At 41.8% G+C, this 27351-nt stretch overlaps 1 protein-coding gene across 3 annotated transcripts in view; it reads left to right on the forward strand.

Moving 5' to 3' along the window:
* Positions 1-27351, forward strand: part of LOC133463933 (regulating synaptic membrane exocytosis protein 1-like) — a 169118-nt gene that overhangs the window by 123932 nt on the left and 17835 nt on the right. For all 3 annotated transcript variants that reach the window (XM_061745731.1, XM_061745732.1, XM_061745733.1), the window contains 6 exons: positions 1308-1423; positions 1515-1645; positions 2428-2599; positions 3347-3500; positions 7423-7585; positions 8588-8692. In XM_061745731.1, coding sequence (XP_061601715.1) covers positions 1308-1423; positions 1515-1645; positions 2428-2599; positions 3347-3500; positions 7423-7585; positions 8588-8692 — 841 coding nt within the window. The remainder of the gene's footprint in view (positions 1-1307; positions 1424-1514; positions 1646-2427; positions 2600-3346; positions 3501-7422; positions 7586-8587; positions 8693-27351) is intronic.

Here is a 27351-nt window from a genome sequence, read left to right on the forward strand (position 1 = left end):
TTTTTTTGGTGGGTTGCTTCCTTCCCCAGAGTCGGAGCGGTACATCAAAGTTGCACTTAGGAATATGCTAATCAAAACGACACCCGGAAGTTTTATAATTCGTCAAACTACAATTGTCATGGTCATAACTTTATTTAACTTTGAAAGCAAATGTTTTATTAGACAATAATATTACATCAAAGGTAAATTTATTTTTGTTAGGGTTTGATGATTGGATGAATGCAGTCTAATAAAAGGATAAAAGGTATAGCTAAAGTCCGTTTCAGACATGTACTACTTTTAAATTAATCTGACTGAAGGTGTTGGCGTCACAAATGTGTTTCCATGGTGTGTTTTTTATAAGATTACCGCCTTGGTTGGAACCAGTAACATATGTGTTACACTTTCCTCCTCTGTTTTGGTGGTTAGGTGCTATACCAACTGGTTGTTTTCCCAGTTCTCGTTCAGCTAACTGAACGAGAACATTGATGAACGTATAAATACTTTCTACTGCCCCCAATAGTGTTCATTTGGTGTTGTACAACATTGATCGCTTCTTAGCTTGATGTGAATTGTAAATGAGAAGTATTCAAGTTAACATGATCAGTGTCTAAATGACAAAAGACTGTTTTTTTAGCAGATTGATGAAGCTATTGATGTTGCCTGTCATGTCTGAAAAGGGCAAAAGCAACGAATAATTCCTATTTAAAGAGGCTTTTTGTGAGATTTTAAGGTCCCAGAAATCTGACGTTTTCTACTTCAAATTAATTTCCTCTGAACTGCATTGAATTTAAAACTACCAGTTGGAAACTGAACATTGAATTCATGTTTTATATTCAGGGAGACTTTAGAAGCGGTTTGTGGTGATAATCCGGTAGTTTTTATATTCCCACCTAACTCCCGGGAAGAAAAAGACACGTTCCTTAGAATGTTAGGCAGTTTGTTTAAATGTGAAGATAAGCTTGCTTTCAAGTTGACAATTAATTCAAATCTCACAGCGAGGTGTGTGAAATGTATTTTTTCATCAAACAGCACCCTCGTGTGCTTGTGTGGGAATGACTAGTATGAAGTAACATATTTCAGATCTGTTGTGCGCGTCATTTGCAGTAATGGGTTTGTTTTTAAATGGTTACTGTAGATAATCCGTCGTATGAGCCCCCATTACTGCCAAACTGGTGTCAAAGTAGGACAACATCATCATCATTAATCAACTCTTTGGTTGAGCTGTTTTTCTCAATACTACAAGTTATAAAATACTGTTTGACACAATTTAGGATTTACGTATAATCTAATATCATATGTTCCTTCTGTGGTTTTTGTCATCCTAGCAGGTTCCAGTTCTTTTGAGTCCCAGAAGATGGAGAGACCATCCTTAAATGTCCTGTCTCCCTCCAGTCCTGGGATGCTCCAAGATGCTCCACAGTTAATGCCAGGGCAACTCTCAGTAAGTGTGTGTGCCGCGACTGCAATGAGCTGCCTCGGTGTGTTTCAAATGAGCACTTGGCATCAAATGTGTTTGTGTGCTTCTCTCCAAGGTGAAGCTGTGGTACGACAAAGTAGGTCACCAGCTGATAGTCAACGTGCTTCAAGCTGTGGAGCTTCCTCTCCGGCCTGACGGGCGGCCCAGGAGCCCCTACGTGAAAATGTACTTCCTCCCTGACCGCAGGTAGGCAGCCCAGCACTTCAGCGGGAGTCCTGCTGATTAAAAATAAAACAGTATGTTAGGCAATAAAGACTTGATTTTTGCTCATTACGCCGAAACACAATCCAGGATAGATTTAGATCAGCGGTCGGCAACCCAAAATGTTGAAAGAGTATTGGGCCAAAAACACAAAAAACAAATATGTCTGGAGCCGCAAAAAATGAAAAGTCTTGTATAAGCCTTAGAATTAAGGCAACACATGCTGCATGTTTCTGTATTAGTTCTCTAGGGGAAGATTTTTTTTTTCATTATGCACTTCGAGAAAAATGTCAAAATGTCGAGAAAAAAGTCGAAATGTCGAGATTAATGTTGAAGTACAATCTCGAGAAAAAAGTTGAAATGTCGAGAAAAAAGTCAAAATGTCGAGAAAAAAGTCGAAATGTCGAGATTAAAAAGGAAAGGAAAAAGGAAGAAAAAGAAAAAAGTCAAAAAAGTCAAAAAAAGAAGAAGAAAAAAAGGAGGGAAAGAAGAAAAATAGAAAAAGGAAAAAAAAGAAAAAAAGAGAAAAAAAGGAAAAAAAGAAGAAAAAAAGGAAAAACAAGGTCAAAAATGTTTGAAAAAGCTCCAGCAGCCGCTAGGGCGGCGCTAAAAAGCCGCATGCGGCTCTAGAGCCGCGGGTTGCCGACCCCTGATTTAGATGAATTGGAGACCTTTAAAAGGTTTCAGGTTCATGAAATTTAGCTTTAAATCTCATATTTTCCACACAATCGGTACAATCCAGTGTACATCTGTATGGATTAACACAGCGACAAGAGTAAACGAAGGACCAGAGCAGTGAAGAGGACCTGTGAGCCCAAGTGGAACCAGACATTCGTCTACACTCACGTCCATCGAAGGGATTTTCGCAATCACATGCTGGAGCTGACCGTGTGGGACCAACCCCGGTCGCCCGAGGAGGACAGCACCTTCATGGGGGAGGTAAAAAAACACTTTCTGCTTATTTATTCATTATGATAAACACCTTGTTATTGTAGTCTTAAGCCTGAATTATGGTTCTGCATCAAATCGACGCCGTGCACACGCCGTCGCCGTGACGCCGTTGTGAACCCTTCAGACTTCTCCGTCACTCCATTTCTCCGCGGTGCAGTACCCCCCGCGACCGCTAATTGCGATCTTTTCCAAAATGGTTTATCCGACTTTTTCTGGTCACAGTGAATCAAAGAGATAAGGACAACTATTGTGCAAAAAAACAAAACCAAAAAAATCACACATACACGAAGAAAAGAGCGCTGAAAGTTCACGACTGCTTCAAACTGGAAATGCGTTGCTTCCAGGCGAACCAATCACAGCTCTCTCGTCTGCGTTTGGTCTGCGTTGCCTCGACACGTAGTTACAATTTTTGGGAGGTGGCGTCAATGACGGCGTCAGTGACGGCGTGTGGTACGCGTCGACGCGTACCACACGCCGTAGGCACGGCGTCGTTTTGACACGGAACCATAATTCAAGCTTTAGAATAAGGAAAACTCAATGTCAGAGAGAAAAAAAATCATAGTTCGTTTAATAGTTTCCTTTGTTTTTCCTTTTCTGACTCGATTAAGTTACCTTTTGCAAAATAATCACAAAGCATCTTCACAGTAATTAAAAGTGTCCTGTTCAGGTGTTAGTTTCACTCACTGACCGAGCCAGCTCTTATCTACAGCTCTGCTTCCTTTGTGGCTGAGACAGATCCTGATCGAGCTGGAGACGGCCTTGCTTGACGACAAGCCTCACTGGTACCCGCTCCAAACCCACGATGTCTCGTCTATCCCGCTGCCCCGAGCCTCCCCGTACCTGCCACGACGCCACACACCGACCGACGCTCCGGGCAAGAAACTGCAGCGTATGTCCAGGCCTGGGGATGGCTGTGGACAGTTGTGAATGCCTGTGGATGGTTGTGAATGCCTGTGGATGGTTGTGAATGCCTGTGGATGGTTGTGAATGCCTGTGGATGGTTGTGAATGCCTGTGGATGGTTGTGAATGCCTGTGGATGCCTGTGAATGTCTGTGAATGGCTTTGAATGTCTGTGGATGGTTGTGAATGCCTGTGAATGCCTGTGAATGGCTTTGAATGCCTGCGGATGCCTGTGGTTGGCTGTGAATGCCTGTGGATGGTTGTGAATGCCTGTGAATGCCTGTGGATGGCTGTGAATGCCTGTGGATGGTTGTGAATGCCTGTGGATGCCTGTGGATGGCTGTGAATGCCTGTGGATGGTTGTGAATGCCTGTGGATGCCTGTGGATGGTTGTGAATGCCTGTGAATGCCTGTGGTTGGCTGTGAATGCCTGTGCTTGGCTGTGAATTCCTGTGAATGCCCGTGGATGCCTGTGAATGTCTGTGAATGCCTGTGGATGCCTGTGGATGGTTGTGAATGCCTGTGAATGCCTGTGGATGGTTGTGAATGCCTGTGGTTGGCTGTGAATGCCTGTGAATTCCTGGGAATGCCTGTGAATGCCCGTAGCTCTGTGTGTTCATATGGAGGCTTTACTGTACTGTACTGTATAAATGTCTGCTCTACTCCAGCCGTCCCTAACGCTGCCTGTGAATGTCTGTGAATGTCTGTGAATGCTGAGCCTCCGCCCGGATGCGTGCTCACTCCTGTGTTTGTGCGTGATGTGTAGGTTCTCAGCGAGTATCTGAGCCTGAATGTGATGAGGGTACAGCTGTAGTTACAGGTGGGTGGGGACTGGTTCCTAGCATTCCCAGCAGGGTTTCTTAATGCTTGCCTTTTTATTTGTGGTGCCACTTTTAAGGTTCACTTAGCACCAAGTTTTATGTCACTTTCCACTTTCGCTTTCACATAATTCCCATAATTCTTTAAGCTGGAATGTATTCGCCTCTTTGCACGCTGCACTTTCTTTGTTCAAACAACTGGTTTTGCCAGCAGATAGGAATGACAGAAACACAAAATGTGGAAGTTATTATCATACCTGAGCTGGAAACCTCAGTAACGATTGGTAATGTAACTCAACTCTTTATATTGTATTGAATCAGGAGTCTTGTACAGTCTTGTACAGGGCTAAATCAGTATTTCAGTCGTAGTTGTAGGAGGACGTGTCAAGTCTGCTCCCAGGTGTGAGGATCGACAGGGTCAGTCAGGGTCAGGTCAGTGGTGGAGCCGTGCTCCACACTCAGTACGTTTACATGCAGCAAAGAAAGGGGATTTCTGATCGTATCAGATAAACATCCAGAAGAACCAATCACTTGTCTGATTTTACAAGCTGTTCAGAGAATCGGATAAATGTCCAGAGCATGGCTGACTCTGTGACGCTATGTGGCGCTGTAACCATGGTAACCATTTCAACAAAGAGCCACTTCCGGTTGACGGTTGTTTTGTTTTGTGCCAATGTTGCGCCTTCCGTATATTTTTCCACTTTATTTTGATCTGCTCCGGTGTCCTGATGAAGCTTCCGCCATTTCTTTCGCAATCTTTTTAAAAGTGTTTAAACAACTATTTAACAAGCGCCGTCTCCTTTCACTTCCGGGTGAAGCCCCAGAGGAAATTCTCCAGCATGCGCACACTGCAATATCCGATGTCTCCGTATACATGGCGTTAAAATTCCGACTCTGAACGAATTATCTAGGTGTTGCTATCCGATATACGTCCGAAATAGGTCTGAAGTAGATCGGATTAAGGTGTTTACATGCAGTTTAAAAGTCCGAAGGATGTCTTATACGATCAGAAATCCAATTGAACTGCTGCATGTAAACGTACTGACTGCTGCCCTTATCCTTATCCCTCCCTGAAAAAGAGGAGCACAACCATCTGCGAAATAACACCAAACCGAAAACATTCACTTTGATTCAACTGACCTTTTTGCACATTAAAACAAATGGAAAGGGCGTTATATTTAACAGCACAGCCTTCAGCGGTAAGACGTAGCTGCTGATGACTCGTCTGCATCTGTCAGCAGCTGCTATGCTCCAAATTTGTTTTCCACATCTTCTCATCGATGTCCGGGACGATCAGGCATGGCAGAAGCCCTCTGAGAAGAGTCCAGACTGTAACAACCGCCCATGTTCAACGGACGTACCCTGTTCTTATCATTTCATTTTCTTTTTTCATTTTTCCACCTGTGATGATGGGAGTTTTGTCCCATCAGTCCAACGGACCTGCTCCGGGAATCTTTCTGCTTTATCGATGTGCATTTGAGCATTTTGGAGTCTACTTGTTTCCTCCCAGGTCGTGGAGACCCCCGACGTTCAGAAGGTGGTGTGAGCAGACACTGATGTAACTTTGTCTACATCCTGTCCCTCTCATCAGTCTGAGGGAACACATGGCTCCTATCCGGGGAGGTTGGCTGTGGTCCCGCAGACCTTTTACTTAATATTTTTTAACTGCGGTCACCAGAGCAAGAGCACGGCCGTACAGTCTTTACCTCCAGCATCTTCTGGAACATGACTATAATGCCAGGATTTATGAGCGTTTTTAAGGTGTCAGCAAATTTGTCCAGAATATTTTAGAATACTTTTGTATAATAAACAATAAATGCTTTTATTGTCATACTTTAAGAAGCACTTAGCTTTTTCCTGGTATATCAGATTCCTACCTTGTGAGAAGGTGATCATAGAAACCTTATCGTCCTTTATTTCACTGACTCTCCCAGCCTCACGTTAACCAGCTGCTCGGTTCAGGCAAGCACGGGGAGAACATACAAACTCCACACAGAAAGACCCCCGACGGGCCAGGGAGTTGAACCGGGGACCTTCTTGCTGTGAGGCAACAGTGCTGACCACCAATCCACTGTGCTGCCCAAAAATAGAAATAAAAAAAAATAAAAAGTGCAGTGCCATAAATTAAATTAAAGCTGCAAGCAACGATGAACGGGCCCTCGCGTGTGCAATTTTCACCAATAAAAGTCAAGGACTCAAAACTAAGTCCGATGACACCACCCACGACTCTTTATGTCAAACCATTCAAAAGTTATGGCAGTAAATAGGAACTATCAAATATCGACTTTCGCCAGGCCTGGCTTGCGTGCAAAATTTGGTGACTTTTGGGAAACTATCAAATATGGACCAATCAGATGAAGGGGGGGCGTTTATCGTCGCCACGCTAATGCTTTTGACTGAGAAAAGTAACGCGCGTCGTCGCAGGATGGAGACGCACATTTTGATGTATAACACACATGGGTGCACGTTACGGTTCGGGCCGCATTAACGGCCGAAGAAATGGCATAAATTGTGCCAAAATTCCACGATTCATTCAAACTGGCCAACTTCCTGTTCGGTTTGGGCCATGGCACCAAGAGACTTTTCTTTAAGTTGCGACATGATACAGGTGTGTACCGATTTTGGTGCATGTACGTCAAACCGTATTGAGGGGCTTGAGGCACAAAGTTTTCTAGGGGGCGCTGTTGAGCCATTAGGCCACGCCCATTAATGCAAACCATTAAATATCAAATTTTTCGCCAGGCCTGGTTTGCGGGCAAAATTTGGTGACTTTTGGGGCACGTTTAGGGGGGCAAAAAGGCCCTCCTTTCGTCGGAAGAAAAATAAAAACGAGGATAAAAACATTTCCTAAAGATACAATAGGGCCTTCGCACTGTAAGTGCTCGGTCCCTAATTATATGGTTAAAAAAGAAATAAGTGTTATGTAATGTTGCACAACGTTATTGCACTGTCCTGGTTGTTGCACAGTCTGGTTTGTTGTTGGTCAGACTGACTGACTATAACATTGGGGTAAAAGAAAGGCTGTGTATCCTAAAGTCCTACATAAATATCCTCCACTGATGTTGAACCCTTTGCTCCTTCTGTGCCTGCAGCCGACGGCCGGGGCAGGGAGAGACAGCGGGAGCCCTCGTCCACCCTGGAGGTGCCCGAGCAGCAACGAGCGCCCTCCCACCACATCCGTTCCCGCTCGGTGTCCCCGCACCGCGAGGAGCAGGGCCGCACCCGGTCCCGGGCCCCCAATGTCCCTGCTCAGAGGTCAGAGCCCACACCAGACGTTTCCTTCTGTTTTCAGCCAAAAAAGTGGCTCGCTGCGGCGCTCTGGGTTCCCTGGCCGGTATTTATGAGAGGATGGAGACCCGTCGCAGGAGGAGAGGAGATGAGAGCTCGATGGACGCCAGGACACTGAGTCCATCTACTAATGAAAGCGCAGTCTGGTGCAGGACACCCTGTGCTGCCAGCTGTGCTTTTACCGGCTGGCCCAGTGTTCTGTCAATCCATGCTACCCGTCCAGAACTGCACTCCGGTTCTGCACACGCGCACAGTCGATTTTCAAAGAAATTGAGGCAATTTGTTTGTTTGTGTGCCTTTACTTTTATTTCTTATTATTTTATATTTATTATCATTCCAAAAATAGTGATTACAAAATTGATCAATTGGGGGGTGTAAGTATGCTGACATTCATCCTGCAGTGGCCGTGAGGTGATTAGTATCTTACCTGAATGCATTAAGTCACAGGAGCATTATTTGATAGGATGTTACTGGACTATCAAATTATTAATTAATTAATTAATTGATTTAAAATTGATAATATGGGATGTTGAGTATTTTATCCTTCAAAATACACTACCCATGACATGAATTGAAAAATGAAAAATTGACATGAAAAATTATATGATAAAGAGAAAAAAAAAACAATTCTATGGCTTTATTTGATATTCATTCAGTCATTCGCCTTTAATTAACCAGGCAGGTCATTAAGAACATTCTTATTTACAATGACGGCCTGGCAAGAGACAAGGACCAGTTGGGGGAAAATGAAGTGGTTTAGGGAGTAAAACACTTGTAGCTCTACAAAGGTAAAAAAAAAACCATTAGGTAGCATCTTTTGATAGGGTAGCAAAAATCAATAGACCGGTTTATGCGTAGCATTTTTCGACAAAGCGTGGCAGAAATGGACAGAACACCGGACCAGCCTCACAGAGAAGATGCTGCACAAACCCCAGCCTAAATATGTCTTTCTGTCCGTCTGTCCTTCAGGAGTCTGGACGACGAGCTTCCTCACACTCGGCGTGCTCGTTCTCCGAGCCGCTACTATGACGCTGGCAGAGGCCGCCACCAGGGGGAGGAGTACCTGGACGACAGGTGTGTGTCTGTGGACGAGCCCCAAGCCCCCTGTGTGTGTGTGTGTTGTCTTGTCTGATTTTCATAGCTGTAGACTCACTAGAAAGGTTGGATCCCATAACTTTGTAAAAAAACTTGCTGGCCCTGCAACGTAGGTTAACAAGGATGTATGTGTGTGTGTGTGTGTGTGTGTGTTAGGGTTGCCAACTGTCCCTTGAAAAACGGAATCGTCCCATATTTATAAACTATTGAGCTGAAAAGGGACGCACTTTGTCCCGTATTACTGTGAGAGTCGACAAATAGTCATTAAATGCCAATGGAAAATGGCATTGAGTTGTTGAGTTCATAAGTTATTTTGTTCTGTTTTACTACAACTGTAGCCTATAGTCATGGCCTTTGAGGCACAAATATGTTTACAAGTTTTCTACAGACTTTCTGTTTGCACTTTTGTTATTGCACTAAAAATGTGCACTATTATAGAATGGATGTTCTGCTTTCTTTCTATTGTTTTATATTAATTTATACAATTTTAAGTTAAGCAGGACATGTTTCTGTTTAAGAAAGATACTTATTTTATTCAGTTCATTTTCTTATTTTGTATTAAAGTGAATTGCTGGATAATAATTAGTTTTCCATGTGTTCGTGACATTCAAAAATATGCATCTAATTCAATTCAGGTTGGAGTCAAAAAGTAAAAAAATCATTTCACTCACAAAAAAGGGGCAAAAAAAATTCACCACTCCAGGAACGGTTATTTTTCAGGGAGTTGGCACCACTAGTGTGTGTGTGTGTGTGTGTGTGTGTGTGTGCGTGCGTGCGTGCGTGCGTGCGTGCGTGCGTGCGTGCGTGCGTGCGTGCGTGCGTGCGTGCGTGCGTGCGTGCGTGCGTGCGTGCGTGCGTGCGTGCGTGCGTGCGTGCGTGCGTGCGTGCGTGTGTGTGAGAAGTATGAATCCTTGTCAGTCTTACCAAACATCATTTTCCAACCGTCCTCAAGGATGTTGGGGTTTTTCTGCCTTTTATTTGAACAAATCTCCGTTCTGATGTTTGTTTTCTGTCTGTATCCTTGTAACGGTGTCGTGCGCTTATGTGGATGCTGGATTTTTTTAGGGTTACTCTGCATTTTTAACAAAAAGTTTGGTTAGAAAGAAAAGTCAGAAGCATTTGTGAACGTGTGTGTGTGTGTGTGTGTGTGTGTGTGTGTGTGTGTGTGTGTGTGTGTGTGTGTGTGTGTGTGTGAGTTGCAGTGACATCTTCTCTTTCCTATTCACCCTCTTCTCCCTCTGCTCCTCTGGTTGTGTGACTGTTGTTGACCCCCTCATGTGTCATCCATCCCCATGGTAACCACGGTAACCACAGTGAGTTCATCATGATCCACCAATCAATGCGAGGCCAAAGTGCCGAGTGCCTGCACACCAGGTAAACCGGCCGGACGCTTCGTGTGTTGTACATTTTGGTTCTGGGTGAGCTTTAATGAAGTCTACTGTGCTTAAAAGCGATATGTGAAATCTGATTTAAGTATATATATATATAGCATTGTACTCTGAAATACACATGTTGACTTTATCACAGCAAACACACTCGGATTCCAAGGTGAAAGTGGAGACTTCGCTTTACAAACATTCTGGTAGAAGTGAAAAAATGCTGATTGAAACTGGGTTTATGAAGGAGTCCATGCCGTCTACCAGCCTGTGATGTATTCTGAGAGATTTTTTTGTTTTTTATAGTTTTATTTGGATCCCAATTAGCAAAACTATTACAACAAAAAATTAAAAGCAAACCTAAAGAGGTAGCATATAAAAAAGAAAGGAAAAACAGAAAATAAAGAAAAAAGAAAAAAAAAATCCGTTTAACATTTAGATATAAATAAAAACAATACATATTCATACATTTTATAACATCAACAAATTCAAACAATGTATACTTGTCATAGTTTGCACCAATAATCATTTTTAATGAATATTCATTTATTTATATTATATATATATATATATATATATATATATATATATATATATATATATATATATATATATATATTTTATATATATATATATATATATATATATATATATATATATATATATATATATATATATATATATATATATATATATATATATATATATTTTATATTATATATTATATATATTATACACACATACCGGTACCTAAATACTATCTACATTATTTATTTATTTATTTGATAATAATTTAATACGTTTTATATTTTTGAATTCTTTTATGTTAATAGTTTGTTTAAAGTGTTTGGGAAGTGGGTTCCATGCAGACACAGCTCTGTACATCACTGTTCTTTTACCATAGTGTGTCTGTATGTGGAGATGCTGAGGGAACTCCCTGAGTGTTGAGTTGTACTGCCGCCTCGCGGCCACCAGAGGCCGCTGTCGGCTCACAGCTGTGTGTCCACGCTTCTCTCGCTGACTGAAACCTTTTCAGACCTCCCCATATATTTCTGCAGTCATGCCACCTTATGTCTCCTAGTCTGTGCATGCATCACTCATGCCGTCACCTCCACACGCTTCTCTCTTCCTCCTGCGTGAGCACACGGCCGACGAGGTAAGTGGTTCAGATGGAAGTCATGTGCAAAAGTGACTGTAGGGAATGTTAGACGAATACAACCTCACAGATGACCTGGGTGTTCTGTCAATCCATGCTACCCGTCGAAAACTGCTACTTTGTGGTTCTGCGCACGCGCACAGTGTATTTTCAAAGGTTGATTGCCACGGCCATAATTTCTTCAATCAATCAATCATCAATCTATCATTTATTTTAACTCACGACCATGATCACATGGTATGGAGCACAAAAACACAAACATTTGTACATTTGTAGCAAGTGGCAGACTGTAGATGTTCAACTAAAATACTCAATTTGGCAAAGAAAAAAAATAAAAATGATTTAAACAGAGGAAGGACATTCTTCAAAAAGGCGCCTTATTCATAAATACCATTTAGCTTATTAGATTGAAGTAACAAAATCAATTTAAACATAGATGGTCGGTTTATATAATACTTTAGTAAGTATTTTTGTCTGAGATTCATTATATTTACATTTTTACATTCAAACAAAATGTGAAACTCATCTCTAATACGGTTGACATTACAGAGTTACAGAATCTCTGACTTCTATCCAGACCTTTATACCTTCAGTGACTTTTGGTATTATACTGTTATTCATCCTAAAATTACAAATGGCCTGTCTATACTTTAGATTTTGACATAATAAGTACTGTTCTAGGTTAAACTCTTGATAAATATCACATGATGTCATCCTATAGAGTTCACTTCGCCATTTTTGCAGGAATTGATCTTTCAACCTTTGCTCAACAGTTAGTTTCAACCTTGCATCCCCTTCAGTCCACGCTGAAAAATATTGTGATGTTAGATTTTGCCCTCTGTTCATCTACTGTTTGAAATGTTTTTTGAAACGAGAAATTGAGACAATTTGTTTGTTTGTGTGCCTTTACTTTTATTTCTTATTATTTTATCATCAATCCAAAAACAGTGATTACAAAATTGATAAATTGGGGGGTGTAAGTAGCTGACATTCATCTTACAGTGGTATTGAGTTGATTAGTATCTTACCTGAATGCATTAAGTGGCAGGAGCATTATTTGATAGGATGTTAATGGACTATCAAATTATGCTACCCCAGAAATATTAATTTTAAATAGATAATATGGGATGTTGAGTATTTGATCCTTCAAAATACACTACCCATGACATGAATTGCATTACACTTTTTGAACATTATACGATAAAGAGAAAAAAAAACAATTCTATCACTTTATTTGATATTCATTCAGTCATTCACCTTTATTTAACCAGGCAGGTCATTAAGAACATTCTTATTTACAATGACGGCCTGGCAAGCGACAAGGACCACTTGGGGGGAAAGGAAGTGGTTTAGGGAGTAAAACACAGTAAAATTGTAGCTCTACAAAAAGGTAGAAAACCTTTAGGTAGCATTTTTTGATAGGGTAGCAAAATTTGATAGACAGACGTTACCTGTTTAAACGGCGGTAGCATTTTTCGACAAAGCAGCAGAAATCGACAGAACACCGGGACATCGTTTTGTGAAATGGGGAAAAAAGGTTAATATATTGTTAATACAAGGTTGTATTTGGTCAATACTAGGACCCACAATTATCACATATGGGTACTTTTGCACATGTCTGCCCGTCTGTGTGTCAGATGAAAAAGTAGATTGAGGTTTGCAACTGTGACAGGGCCCTTGGTGTTTTCCGGTCGTAGGGAAGGGTGTGTTTGGGATGTGGGGGTGTTTTAACGCGTAAAGCTTCAGACGCTTGTTTTGCAGTGCTCTCGTTGTAAAACCTGCGAGCTTCGCCAGTGATTTGTACCGTTTGAAGAAGTGAGTAAGACAAACATGCCTCAGTAACGTCAATCATACGTTCAATAATCTGGAGTCGGATCAAATCAAGCAGCAAGATGAACTCAGCTCCAGATGAGTTAAATGAATGTAAACGGTGAATCAAATCACTGGATAAGTTGCCTCTCCTTTTGTTCGGCGGAGTCTTTGTGTCTATTGTCGGAGCAGCCCCACACAGCTGTATTTATCTATCTGTTTTTTGTCTTTTTTTATGCATTGGTTTCATTTCCCACTTGTGTCTGCTGCATGCATGCTGACATCAGGAGATCCACTAGCCACGGTGGCACGCTGCCACCTGACATGCCGCTTTTGTTCACTGGCATCCGCAGGGTGACACATCGGTAAGTCTTCAGGTTGGGCTCAGTGTGCTTTGAATGAAAAAGCTTTTAGTTGGGATGATTAAAACGACATTTCCTCATCCAGTTCCTACCTAAAATCGCTGTCCTTGGTGTCTCTTACTGCAGCACAGCAGGAAACCAGTTCTTACACCTGAGCCGTGGCAGGGCCGAGTCCCGTTAACCCTTGTGCTGTCTTTGGGTCAAGGAAGGAGAAAAGGAAGAAGGGAGGAAAGAAGGAAGGAAGGGAGAAAAGAAGGAAGGAAGGGAGAAAAGAATGGAGAAAAGAAGGAAGGAAGGAAAGAAGGGAGGAAAGAAGGAAGGAAGGGGAAAAAAGAAGGAAGGAAGGAAAGAAAGAAGGGAGAAAAGAAGGAAGGAAGGGAAAAAAGAAGGAAGGAAAGAAGGGAGGAAAGAAGGAAGGAAAGAAGGGAGGAAAGATGGAAGGAAGGGAGAAAAGAAGGAAGGAAGGGACAAAAAAGGAAGGAAGGAAAGAAGGGAGAAAAGAAGGGAGGAAGGAAGGAAGGAAGGAAGGAAGGAAGGGAGGGAGAGAGAAAGAAAGAAAGAAAGAAAGAAAGAAAGAAAGAAAGAAAGAAAGAAAGGAAGGAAGGAAGGAAGGGAGGGAGGGAGGGAGGGAGGGAGGGAGGAAGAAAGGGAGGAAGGAAAGGAGTAAAGAAGGAAGGAAGGGAGAAAAGAAGGAAAGAAGGAAGAAAGAAAAGAAGGAAGGAAGGGAAAAAAGAAGGAAAGAAGGGAGGAACGAAGGAAGGAAGGAAGGAAAGAAAGAAGGAAGGGAGGAAGGAAGGAAGGAAGGAAGGAAAGAAGGAAGGGAGAAAAGAAGGAAGGAAGAAAGAAAAGAAGGAAGGAAGGGAGGAAACAAGGAAAGAATGTACGAGGGGAGAAAAGAAGGAAGGAAGGGAGGAAGGAAGGGGGAAGGAAGGAGAGAGCAGGAGGAAAGAAGGAACAGGAGAATTAGGTCATTTTGACCCAAAGACAGTACAAGGGTTAACACTGATGGTAACGTCGGCCCCGAGCCCAGTACTTTTAACGCGCAACAAAGTAGTGGATGTAGTCGCAGAGCATGGAAGTCCAAACAAATACAGAAGTGAAAGACAGGGCTGTTCCTCATGTTCAGCACACATCTGTCCCCAAACTATATCTAACTATTTCAGATTTAAGAAATTGTGTTCAGTTTGAAATGATCCGAGCGTATAGAACACGTGATCTTCATCTGTGTTTGGCGTGAGGATTAAATGTTTAGTTTTGACATGAAGCACCATTATTATCTAAATGATCCAAAGCTCACCCAAAAGGCAGAAGTGTATTTATTGAATCTCCAGCCAGTTTCCCCCCATTTTTCCAGCTTTTAATCGTGTGATCTTTTCATTTTGTGGTTTTAAAACATGAGTAAAACATCTTGAATAACTAGAACAGCAGCTAAATAGTTCTCATCTGAACCGTGGCCGTACTTCAGCTTCCTGCAGAGTCTGGCAAAAGTTAGCATCGCTTCTTCTAATCCTGACTATTTTGCATGTGTCGAAAGAGAATAATTTATCATAGTGGATCTCAGTATTACGCAAGTGCAGCCTTGATTTAACAATGTTTAACCTATTGCATGGTGCTATTATTTATTTGATTAAAATGAATCCAAGAAGAAGAAGAAGAAAAAAACTTGGCCAACACTAAGTACGCTCTTGCTGCTACCATAGGATTTTAGATTCAGGTGATGCTAATCATCAGCACCTTGGTGAACTCCTCATCTGCAGGTGTGCAAGCTAAAACAAAAGCAGGAGATTTGGCATTTTACTGGTGTGATAAAGTGTTCCATGTTCAGAAAATAGTCCACACCTTTTTCAGAGGAGAAATGCAAATGGGGAAATGACGCTGGGTGATTTTACTAGCCCTTCGTTTGAAGCACTCTGAGGCCTTTGGACGGTTTGTGGCCGTTTGAGCTTCAACCTGTGTAGACGCAGGTCATAGTTCACCAATCTCGGAGAGAGGAGCAGTAGGAAGGCACTGACTGCTCAAAGTATGAGGCAAAGACGCTGGTGATCATCTTCAACCCTCCATGTGAGTATACGTAACACGGTAGCGGCTTCGTAGCTTGCTTGCTCCTTCTGTGACCAGCTCCACGCTGCATGCATGTGAAAGGATTCACTCTTATCACGCGGTTGGAAATGGCGGACGAGGGGACACTTTGGTAAGACATGAACACACAGATATAGATGACCGTAAACAATGTCAAAGCATTAAAGATTATTCCATCCATGGCCTCAACACGGAGAGACATTTTTCACTTTACTCCAACGCTGACCCATCCTGTGGCCAGCCCATCATGGTTTATCTCAGACTAGCAATAAGATCTGACGAAACTTTCTTTAAAAAGTTTTTTTTTCTGTTTTTCCATTGTTTCTCTTTGTGTTTGTTTCTGTCTTCTCCTTCTGTCTCCTCTTCCTTCTCTTCCTCCATTGGATGGCATGTTGTTCTGTGGTCCATCTAGTGATCTGCAGCCCTCTCTGGACAGGGTTAGGAGTGCTAGCGCCAACTGTCTGACCCCAGACAATCATGCCCCCTCTCCTGAGCATGAAAGGTACCAGACCCTGCCCCCCCCTCCCTCCCTCCGTAGTCCTCCTGTAGTTTCTCCCGCTCTTTTTAGTTCCTTTCTCTGAATAATCCTGAACAGTAACGTCAGTGCTCCTCACTCCACCCACAGCACCATTTTGGACCCCGGGGTTGCTTATCAAAGTGAGGGAATTTTTACAAAGTACAGATGTGATCAACAGTTGAAGAAAACGTTTCCCATCTTATGTCAGTGAGGATCATTTACCTTTTTGGTTGTAAAATGGCAGAATAGTGAGAGGAAATATTTCATGATGTTCTTCAAAGCCAAAAGTTTGACTAAGTTGACTGTGATGCTATCTGAGTTCATTGGAGCTCCATCTGTGGATGTGAAGAAAGAATCAACGAAAAGTTCAGGAAGAGATTAATGGACCTTCCCAAATCTGGCTTCTCCTTTGGGTAAAATCTTTTGATGTCCGATGGTCCCACATTCATTTGTTCTGACAATTCAATTCAATTTTCAATTCAATTTTATTTATATAGCGTCTAATACAACAAAAGTTGTCTCTAGACGCTTTCCAGAGACCCAGAACATAAACCCCCGAGCAATTATTACAAAACAATGGCAGGTAAAAACTCCCATAGTGGGAGAAAAGCCTTAAGCCAAACAGTGGCAAGGAAAAACTCCCCTTTAGGAGGGAAGAAACCTTGAGCAGGACCAGGCTCATAAAGGGGGGACCCTCCTGCCGAGGGCCAGACTGGGGGTCAGGGACGGCAATAGCACAGCAGCAGCTCTTCGCCACCGGCAGAGGATGCTGCACCATGTACAAAAGAGAAAAAAGAGAAGAAAAGGGGGGGCCAGCACAAGAAACTACAGGAGCGACTCTAACACACTAGATTTTACACTACCTAGAGATTTACCAACACCAGCTAGAGGTTTACTAAACACTAACTATAGGCTTTACTAAACATAAAGGTTTTAAGTTTAGTTTTAAAGGAAGAGGTGGTGTCAGCCTCCTTAACCCAGATTGGAAGTTGGTTCCATAGTAATGGTGCCTGATAGCAGAACGCCCGCCCTCCAAATCTACATTTGGATACTCTAGGAACTACGAGTAAACCTGCACTCTGAGAGCGGAGAGCTCTGCCAGGAACATAAGGCACTATCAGGTCTTGCAAATAATGCGGCGCTAAGCCATTTTGGGCTTTATACGCAAGTAATAAAATTTTTAATTGGATTCTGAATTTTACGGGTAGCAATAAGCCAATTAGCAATAAGCCCAGAACAACGATATGGATGCTGGCTGAAACCGGGAGCAGAGCCACCGGATCTACAGGGTATCATTGTCCAGGAGAAAAACACTTTCTGTGCCAACATGAGATGAAAAGTAATGCAACTAAAGTCCCTGCTCCAGAACCACCTTAAAATCCAAACCTAATGCACACCACAAAGTACGCAGATTCATGAGGAGGGAAGGTTTGGAGGATTTGTTGAAGCAGCGTGTCAAGACAGGGACCAGCAGTATCATGTTTGAACGCAGCCTGGCCAGCTGTCCTAACTGTTGTCCTTATCAATAGAAACAATTAGTCGGCTTCCTCTGAATTGACCTCAGACCTCCAGAGAAACTGCGTGAGAAACAGGACTTGAGGTAGAATGACAAATGGACGAGTATCAACAAAAACTGTCCTAAGTTTCACAATACAAACTTGTTAATTCAAGGCATTCCTAGCAGCTCTGCAGCCATCATGAAGCCACCACCACCCTGTAGTGATTGTCTTATTTCAAGTTAAAATGTCTCATTTTTAGTCAAATAAATCGAAAAGCGCTACCCAACATGTATGGATCAAGGTAGTTCTACCAAATATTAACCCTGGATTTGTACATTTTTGATTTTGAGGAACATCATCAACAATTCGCTCTCTTATTCAATTAAGATTTCATTGGTTTATTTAAGAAATACAAAATCCACTTTTATCACGTTTATTCACTTTAAGAATGTTTACAACTTGAGAGCATTGTGCCAAACTGCAGTTCCTGCATCAGTATCCTCGAAAGGTGGTAGTTTTGGATTTATTCCATTGTGCTTCAATACAATATTCCCATTTGAGTCTGCATTGAAACACTTGTGAATCATTCTTTCAATCACCCTGTCCCCGCGAGCCGTGAAGTGATGTCTCTCACTTCACCATGGGATCATTTTTCGTTTCATTCTCTGGGTTTCTTCATCCTGCAAGTCGCGTGTAGGCCAGTTGTTGGTGTTACAGAAACACCAACAGTCTTTCATTAAGTCTTTCATTATAGACACAGTAACTTAAGTTTATCACAAAGCAAAAGAAACCCATTTGGAAAATGATTTGGCTACGTCCTGTGGTGATTAACGGAATATAAAACAACTAAAAAGTGAGAAAGCAATCAAATGCTGGAAGTTAAATGGTCAGCAGTAAGGATGTTCTGATCGGAAAGACTTTCAGTAATGTGTTTACATCCTGTTCTGTTGCCAAGGGTAACCATGGCACATGTATCTGATGAGAGACCAGCCACGCTTTTGACTTCTTTCATTTGGGTGACGTATTTTGTATGTGTACACGTAGACAATCTTTGTACCATTCCCTGCCTCGACGACGCCCAGCGAGTCCCAGGATTCTTATCCAACACGCGTCCCCTGAAGATGACAGGTACCCGTTTGTGGAATCCCCCCCCCCCCGAAGCTGTTTCCTCCTGGAGCTTGACTTGTGCCTTCAAATCTGATGACATAATGACCCAAACTTTAGTTTTGTGTTGAACAAGACAAGGAGAAAATCTTTATCTAAACTTTTTTCCCACCTTTTCCTTTTGTTTTCTTTCTTATTTTTGAAGCCTAAGCCACTTATTCTAAAAGCTAATGTCAATCTCTGTGGTTCAGCTGGTCTTATTAGGTTCAGGCAGATGTCAAGCTCTACACATTTGCACTGAGCTCTGCTGATTTTTGATTTCTGTCAACATCTGATGGTGATTTTTCATTGTAATGTTCAAATTCTATCTGTCCTTCCAAAAAAGCAGTGGGTGATTTTATCTTGTATCGCATAAAACAAGTGTTTAGTAACCGGAATAAGGCAACTCATTAAATGAGAACATACTCACGACCCCTTTTAAAAAAAATGAATGTCTTTAAAGGTCCCGAATAATTCAGTTTTGAGGAGTTAATATTAATCAAGCACCACAACTCAGAGAAAATCTCAAACTCTCTAAACTCTTCTATTTTCTGTGTGCTGTGGTGAACACCACCAAATTCAGCCTAGAGAGCAGAAAGTTGTTCTGAAAATAAGTAAATAAATTGTGCTTGCACTTTCAAGCAATTCAAAACCTTTGAAGGTCAATAAAAGACCTTTTAAGGAGAAAATATAAATATAATCTCCATTATGTCAACAAATGTGTGAGAACAATATTCCTCAAAGAGCCATAGGACACAATCTCCATATTTCTCTTGATCCATATCATTAAACAATTCAACAGAATTGCAGGAATTTATAAATTTACAGGGCAATGAGACAAACCTAAGCTAGACCCCCGAGAACCCTAATCCCTCTGGTGACACTGCGTCAAGAACCATCATTCATGGGGACGTTTTTACTTCAAGAAGCCTTTGTCAAACAATTCAATATGGAAGCCACCTAAAACTGCAAAGAGACAGCCTTACGTTAACCTTGTCCTAAGGCAGCGTAGACGTCTCTAGGCTCTGAGATATCTGGGATGCTCCGTCACCCAGTGGAAACATGTATTGTGGTCAGAAGAATTCGTATTCCAGATGTTTTTCAGATGAAGTGAGCGCTTTGTGCTCCATGCCAAAGACGGAGAGCATCATGCTGCTCTTACTGACAGGTCTAAAAGCAAAGGCTCTATGATGCTTACCCCTGGTTTACACTGCTGTCATGGCAGCATTCCTGCAGAAAAGACACGAAGATTTAAGAGCAACATCTGCTACCTTGAAGACCACTTATTTTCTAGGGAACATAAATTTGTCAACAAGAAAATCCAAACCCACATTCTGCACACATTACAAAGACATGGTGGAAGAAGAAGGGGACGTGGGTACTGGAGTGGCCTAGCCCCAGTCCTGACTTGTAACCCTAAGAGAAAATAAGGAAAGTTTTGATCTTAAAATGCGACGATGCCATATTGTTGCACACTTTAAGAAGTAGGAGTACTGGAACAAAATATCAGCTGAAATATTTCATTGCTTAATGTCCTCAGTGACTCAGCACTTTCAGTCTTGTGAGATGGGATGACAACATTAACCCTTGTGCTGTCTTCGGGTCAAGGAAGGAGGAAGGGAAGAAGGGAGGAAAGAAGGAAGGAAGAAGAGAAGGAAGGAAGGAAGGAAGGAAGGAAGAAAAGAAGGAAGGGAGAAAAGAAGGAAGGAAGGAAGGAAGGAAGAAAAGAAGGAAGGAAAGAAGGAAGGAAGGAAAGAAAGAAGGAATGAAAGGAGAAAAGAAGGAAATAAGGGAGGAAAGAAGGAATGAAGGGAGAAAAGAAGGAAGGAAGGAAGGAAGAAAGAAAAGAAGGAAGGAAGAAAAGAAGGAAGGAAGGGAGAAAAGAAGGAAGTAAGGGAGAAAAGAAGGAAGGAAGGAACGGAGGAAAGAAGGAAGGAAGGAAAGAAGGCAGGCAAGAAGGAAGTAAGGGAGAAAAGAAGGAAGAAAAGAAGGGAGGAAAGAAGGAAGGAAGGAAGAAAGAAAAGAAAGAAGGGAGGAAAGAAGGAAGGAAGGGAAAAAAGAAGTAAGGGAGAAAAGAATGAAGGAAGGAACAGAGGAAAGAAGGAAGGAAAGGAAAAAGAAGGAAGGAAGGAAAGAAGGGAGGCAAGAAGGAAGGAAGGGAGAAAAGAAGGAAGAAAAGAAGGGAGGAAAGAAGGAAGGGAGAAAAGAAGGAAGGAAGGAAGGAAGGAAGAAAAGAAGGAAGGAAAGAAGGAAGGAAGGAAAGAAAGAAGGAATGAAAGGAGAAAAGAAGGAAATAAGGGAGGAAAGAAGGAATGAAGGGAGAAAAGAAGGAAGGAAGGAAGGAAGAAAGAAAAGAAGGAAGGAAGAAAAGAAGGAAGGAAGGGAGAAAAGAAGGAAGTAAGGGAGAAAAGAAGGAAGGAAGGAACGGAGGAAAGAAGGAAGGAAGGAAAGAAGGCAGGCAAGAAGGAAGTAAGGGAGAAAAGAAGGAAGAAAAGAAGGGAGGAAAGAAGGAAGGAAGGAAGAAAGAAAAGAAAGAAGGGAGGAAAGAAGGAAGGAAGGGAAAAAAGAAGTAAGGGAGAAAAGAATGAAGGAAGGAACAGAGGAAAGAAGGAAGGAAAGGAAAAAGAAGGAAGGAAGGAAAGAAGGGAGGCAAGAAGGAAGGAAGGGAGAAAAGAAGGAAGAAAAGAAGGGAGGAAAGAAGGAAGGAAGGGAAAAAAGAAGGAAGGGAGGAAAGAAGGAAGGAAAGAAGGGAAAAAAGAAGGAAGGAAGGAAAGGAGAAAACAAGGAAAGAATGTACGAGGGGAGAAAAGAAGGAAGGAAGGGAGAAAATAGGAAGGAAGAAGGAAGGAGAGAGCAGGAGGAAAGAAGGAACAGGATAATTAGGTCATTTTGACCCAAAGACAGTACAAGGGTTAAGTAAAAAACATGGAAGTTGAAGAGAGAAAAACATGTAAGACTTTGGGTTCATACTGTCCCAACTTTTATCATTTGGGGTTCTACTTACTGAACTTGTCAGCTGAATATCCCACCTTATAAAAGTCCTAGAAGTGGGAGTAAAACAGCTTACGTGGTTTTACCCTGAAGCACAAATTTAAAAATTGGAACCTGTGTTTCGAAGGAGATGATTGACAGATTTGCTGGACCTTCGCCAGGCTAGTTTTTTGCAGCTTCTTCTAACCTCATCTAGTGGTAGAAAACCCAAGTTTTGATCAAACTGAAAAATAAATAAAGGCAAGAAAGCCATTTCTCAAAATGTCAAGCTGTTGCAGTCAACTCACTTGCAACTGAATTGATTATTTAGTAGACACCACTGGAGACACCAGTGGAGACAACGGTTTAGACACCAGTGGAGACAGCACTGGCCCCGTTGGCATGTACAGGATAAAATCACCAGCCAGTCTTATCACTTTTAGCTTACTGTAAGCTGTGAGGTGTTGAGCTGAGCACTGTGAGAGTGAATGTCATATACAATGTAGAACTTGTCCCAGACACAAACAAGTTCTGCTTTGTGTCCAGCGTTCTTGCTCCCATCGTGTAACGGGTTGCTCGTGCACCTTTTAGTGCGTGGGTCGTCTTGTTTTGGTTTGTAGTTGGATGAGTAGCGGCAGTCTTTGGTTGTCTTTGGTTCTCGTTGCTTCCTGTCCTCCCTTTCCTCCACAATGTTTCGTCCGAGGTTTGTGCTGCTTCAAACTGAAAGTGGTGTGTACTGGCTACGGTGTGAACTCTCCCCCTGGTGCGTTTGCTTCTTGCAGTTCGCCTTTTCTTTCTGGGATTTTGCAGCTTCTGTGCTTTTGGTTTCTCCTTTCAGTCTTTTAAAAGCCTCGCTTTTCCCACACTGCGCTTAGTTATGACATGTAATTCATGATGTCCATAACTCATATCATAAGAGTGACTGTGTTTTTGTCTGTATGGTGGGGCGTACGTCGTCCTTGTCACCTTCATATCCCTGAATGGAGAATATGGATGCTGCCACCTTCTCAAGAGACTTTAATTCACCTCGGTACAAAGAAGAGGTACACACACTTTTGTGCAAACGCCCGTGAACACAGGCACAGTTACAGATGAAGTATGACTGTATGTAACACACCTTACTCCCATGGCCATTATACCATCCATCACAGCATGCCAGCTTTTCCAGACCATAAACTTGTAAGGTCGATGACAGCCCCCCTGACAGAGTCAGGCTCTTCTAAATCCAGATGATTTACCCTCCATCATGCTGTCGTCCATCCACCAACCCACCCATTCATCTTTTTATTCTGTTTTGTACTGTTCCCTTCGCTCATCCACCATTCTCCAGGCAGCCTCGGACCCTGGAAACACCTGAATGTCAGACTCTTGGCAGGAAGCTGTCTGACGGTGGCAGGTAAGACATGTACTGTATACTCAGCACATGTCGGAGGCTGTTCAGATTCGGGTACCACTCTGGGAGAAGAAAATGTTTCTTGTAGGAAAAGGGGAAGACGTAGTATGTGAACCCCTTTGAATCAACTGGATTTCTGTGCCTAAATCATAATAAAAAACAAACACGGCTTGATTAAGCTGCTAACATCAACAATTTATGTCAGTCTGGTGAGGTGAGGACCCAGATGCAGGAGAGCGAGAGGCAGGAGTTCAACAAAAAGGGGTTTATTTTACAAAAAAAACAAAAAACAAAAGCGCTGCTTGGCAGGATCAAAAGTCACACAAAACAGGGATTCAAAAAACTTGGGCAAAAACTTGGCAGGACACATGGAGGAAAGAAACAGGACGGAACCACAAGGAGCAAGGGAAAGACAAGACCAGATATACACAAGGGGGTAACGAGACACAGGTGTGAACAATCAGGGCAGATGGAAGACAGGCGGGGCAGAACAGAAACACAAACTGGGGGAAATGTCAACCACTGACAATTTCTTGTGTCTTTATTAAGCATGTCCATTAATCTTTCACATTGCTGGAGGGAACGTTAGAGAACCAGTTAACGGTTTCGATGTGAACAGTTTTTTTTCTTTTCTCAAAGCCGTTCTGTGTTGGATTTGCTTCCACGTTTAGGGTCATTGTCTTGATGCACCATCCAACTTCTGCTGATCTTCAGCTGGTGGACAGCCAGAAAAACATTACTCTGGCATTATTTTGGTAAATGGTGGTCCAGTTCCTGAGACAGTGAAAACCCAATCATCATGTTCCCTCCACCTGTAGAGTGGATATGATGTCTCTTCTTTTCCAGCTTTTAGCAGATCACTTAGGGCCAATCCCAATACACCCCCTACTTTACCACTAGCCCTCACTCACTACCACTAGCCCTAAAAATGAAGCCACAAGCGGTAGGGCCCTTGTAATGTTCCCTAGGGATTGGGACACCACTTGCTACTTCACTGCGTGGTTTACGTTCGGGTACGTAAGCGACTGCGTAGTTACGTTTGCACATCCGTCACACCATATCAGGAAGCCGAGAGCTAAAAGCTGTTTTAATTTCCGCTGTAGCGCTGTTAATATGCCACTTTATTAAGTTTTAATATTTTTTCAGGCTCAGTTTATCCAAATAACGCCTGTTAAGAAATTTGATCCAATGTTTTTGGGATAAGAAGAGCCGCCGGCTCGGGAGCTGATTTATGGTTCCACGTTAAATCGATCGTTGGTGTAACGCGGAACCATAAATCAGCCTTTATTCTGGCGAGATCTGAAGATACAACGCAAGTGAGTGATTATGTACATTCACTGAGTGAATATTATGAAAGTAAAATATATATTTCTTGCTAGAAATGTAATCAAAACGCATTTTTATGCAGAAACTTACTCAAAATATTGATTTTTATTCACTAAAAATTAGGAATGTCATGTTTTTTTGTTTGATTCAGTCTGCAAATGATGACGTAAAGCATTCTGGGAAATTTTTCTGGCCCTCGATCAGTGAGTCAGCATCTGAAATCCCTCGCTCTGAAGGGCTAGATTCATACACACTAGCCCTTGTTATGTCCACTAGCCCTACATGCAAAGATGAATTGGGACACCACTACCCTCACGGGAACGCACAAAATTTAGGGGTAGGGCTGAAAAGTAGGGGTAGTGGGAGTATTGGGACTGGCCCTTAGTCTTAATTGTATGTTTTTGGAGATCTCCTTTTACTAAGGCATGTTAACCTTAAAAGATCTTTCTTTTAAACAAAAAACGTACAATGTTGGCATGCCTTTTATCAGTCAGAGTCCTGGGCCCAGCCATTCTTCTGGTTCACCTTTTCCTCCAGCTCTGTGAGTGTTTAATGAGTCCGTCTCATTTGAGTAAAATCAGTTTAAGCTTAGATGAAGGTCAGATCAAATGTGTAAATGTGTATTTACACAGAAAACTGGTGAATTGCCAGGGTTCATATACTTTTTCTTGCAACTTTAAACAGGTTACTTGTACTTTAGAAATGTCACAATTGTAACTTTATTCGACCGTCCTGCATCTACATGAATGTCAGACATGCTGATCGTGTCACGTTGTTCCAGAAATATTCAGACAATGATAGGGGTTTGGGGGATTTTGCCTTTATGCACCATCACAGTGAGTTTAAAACAAAAACATGTGAACACATTAAGTTAGACTATTGAGAAACGCATTTGCTTTTCCCCATCAGGGAGCAGAACGTGATGAGAAAACAAGTCGTGGAGGAATAACAAACTTACTGTATTTTATGGCTTAAAGCATCACCGGCCTCTGAAACATGCTCATTGTTATGAAGCTAAAGATGAATAAAAATTATTAACGAATACCAAAATTGATATTGGCAAGTAAGAAAATCAGTGCATCCCTGACAGCGTTGTGTAAACCATGACTGGCTGTGGTTAGGCTACTACTGTAGAAAACTTTTGTCAGGGTTTTTGAAGCTATTTTTGAAATTAATGACAAGATGAAGCTAAATGCCAAAGTAAATATCTTCTTTGAGACGGCATTAACATACCTGCAAAAAATAGAAAAGAAATTGACTTAGAGATCGATATTGTTTCTGCTTCAATTCAGTTCAATTGTATTTATATAGCGTCTATTACAACACAAGTTGCGTCTAGGCGTTTTCCAGAGACCAGAACATTACCCACGAGCAATTATTACATGAACAATCATAGATAAAAACTCTTCTACTGGAAGAAAAACATTAAACCAAACAGGATCTTGAGTTAAGGTATAACCAAACTATTGATCTTTCTCTAACCGTGGAAATTCAACTGTGAATGTAAAGCCTTAACAAGCATTTAGTTATCACTGTCCTTTTCAAAGTATATTTGATATGTATTGATTATCATAGTAGAACCCCTGGCTGGATTTTTGAGGTATTCAAACCCTTTTTCACAACACTTGGGTTGTTTGTTCCTTGTTACACTTAACTGAATACATTAGTCATAATCCCATAAAAAAGTTTATTGTTTATCTAACGTTATTGGAATTATTGTTTAGTTCTTTTCTTCTTTTCCCCCTTTCTTCCATGTTTTTCTTCCTCAACCCCAATTTCATTACTGCATGCTGCTGCTTGGGGTTTGTATGCTATTTGTGCATTCATGTCCGTGTGTGTGCGTGTGCGTGTGCGTGTGTGTGTGTGTGCGTGTGTGTGTGTGTGTGTGTGTGTGTGTGTGTGTGTGTGTTTACTCACTTGGAGATTCTGTCAAACACAGAAAAGTTAGATTTTCTTTACAGTACGTCCCCTTTCATGATAAGCACATGGGCCCACCTCTGGAGAAGCAGTGGGTTTGTAGATGAGAAGCAGTCAGGTGTGAATTATCCCAATACCAAAGAGTAACAACATCAGTGATGACCTTTGAAGAAATCGACATTACCCACTAGTCAGGGAACGTAACAAGGCCACTTGCAAACTATTTGGAGCCGATCATTCTCAGAGCTACATCTCAGACTCAACACCAGCAAGTACGATCCAGGTACTCAAGGGTCCAGGGGCCTCATTTATAAAAGAGTGCGCAGGATTCATACTAAAAGTGCACGTAAAGCCGAAAATGGCGGGCGCAAAAAAAAATCCGGATTTATAAAACCCTGTGCATGCACACTTGCACGCAATGTTCGCTTTATAAATCACAGTCCAGCTGGAAGGTTGCGCAGGTGAATCCGCCTCATACCCCGCCCTCTACACGCCCACTTCATACCATAAATGGGCAATGCAAAGTAGTATTTGCATATGAATGAGTAGAAAAAGTATATAAATAACAGAGGTGGAAAAAGTACAAAAATATTGTACTTAAGTAAAAGTACAAATTTTCTACTTGAAAATTACTTAAGTAAAAGTAAAAAGTACCCATTAAGAACATTACTTAAGTAAAAGTATAAAAGTACCTCAAATTAAATATAATAAAGTACCAAAAGTACATGGTGTAAAATGTACTTAAGTACAAAAGTAAAAAGAACAAAGTACAAAATTCAAAGTACAAAATTATTTTCAAAAGGATTGCAAAGAAATGAAGTCCCAACATTGTCATGCTGTCGAAAGTGCCTTTATTCCAAGAATTTGCTTACAACTCTAAATAATGGTGATATTATTCTGACCCCTTTAGCGTTTGTTTCCATTACCCTATTTTAATTTCTCCCCTTGCTCATCACTGCTGCTATACCCCATTGGCCCCGCTGACAGGTAAACCCCCAGCCTGTAGTATGCAGTGATAAAATTAAGCAACCCAAGGTGAAGGAGGATGAAGGAGACTCTTGAACTGATTGAACTTTTAAATGCCAAAACCA

The sequence above is a fragment of the Cololabis saira genome, chromosome 17, assembly GCF_033807715.1.
Source record: "Cololabis saira isolate AMF1-May2022 chromosome 17, fColSai1.1, whole genome shotgun sequence".
NCBI classification, from domain to species: domain Eukaryota; kingdom Metazoa; phylum Chordata; class Actinopteri; order Beloniformes; family Belonidae; genus Cololabis; species Cololabis saira.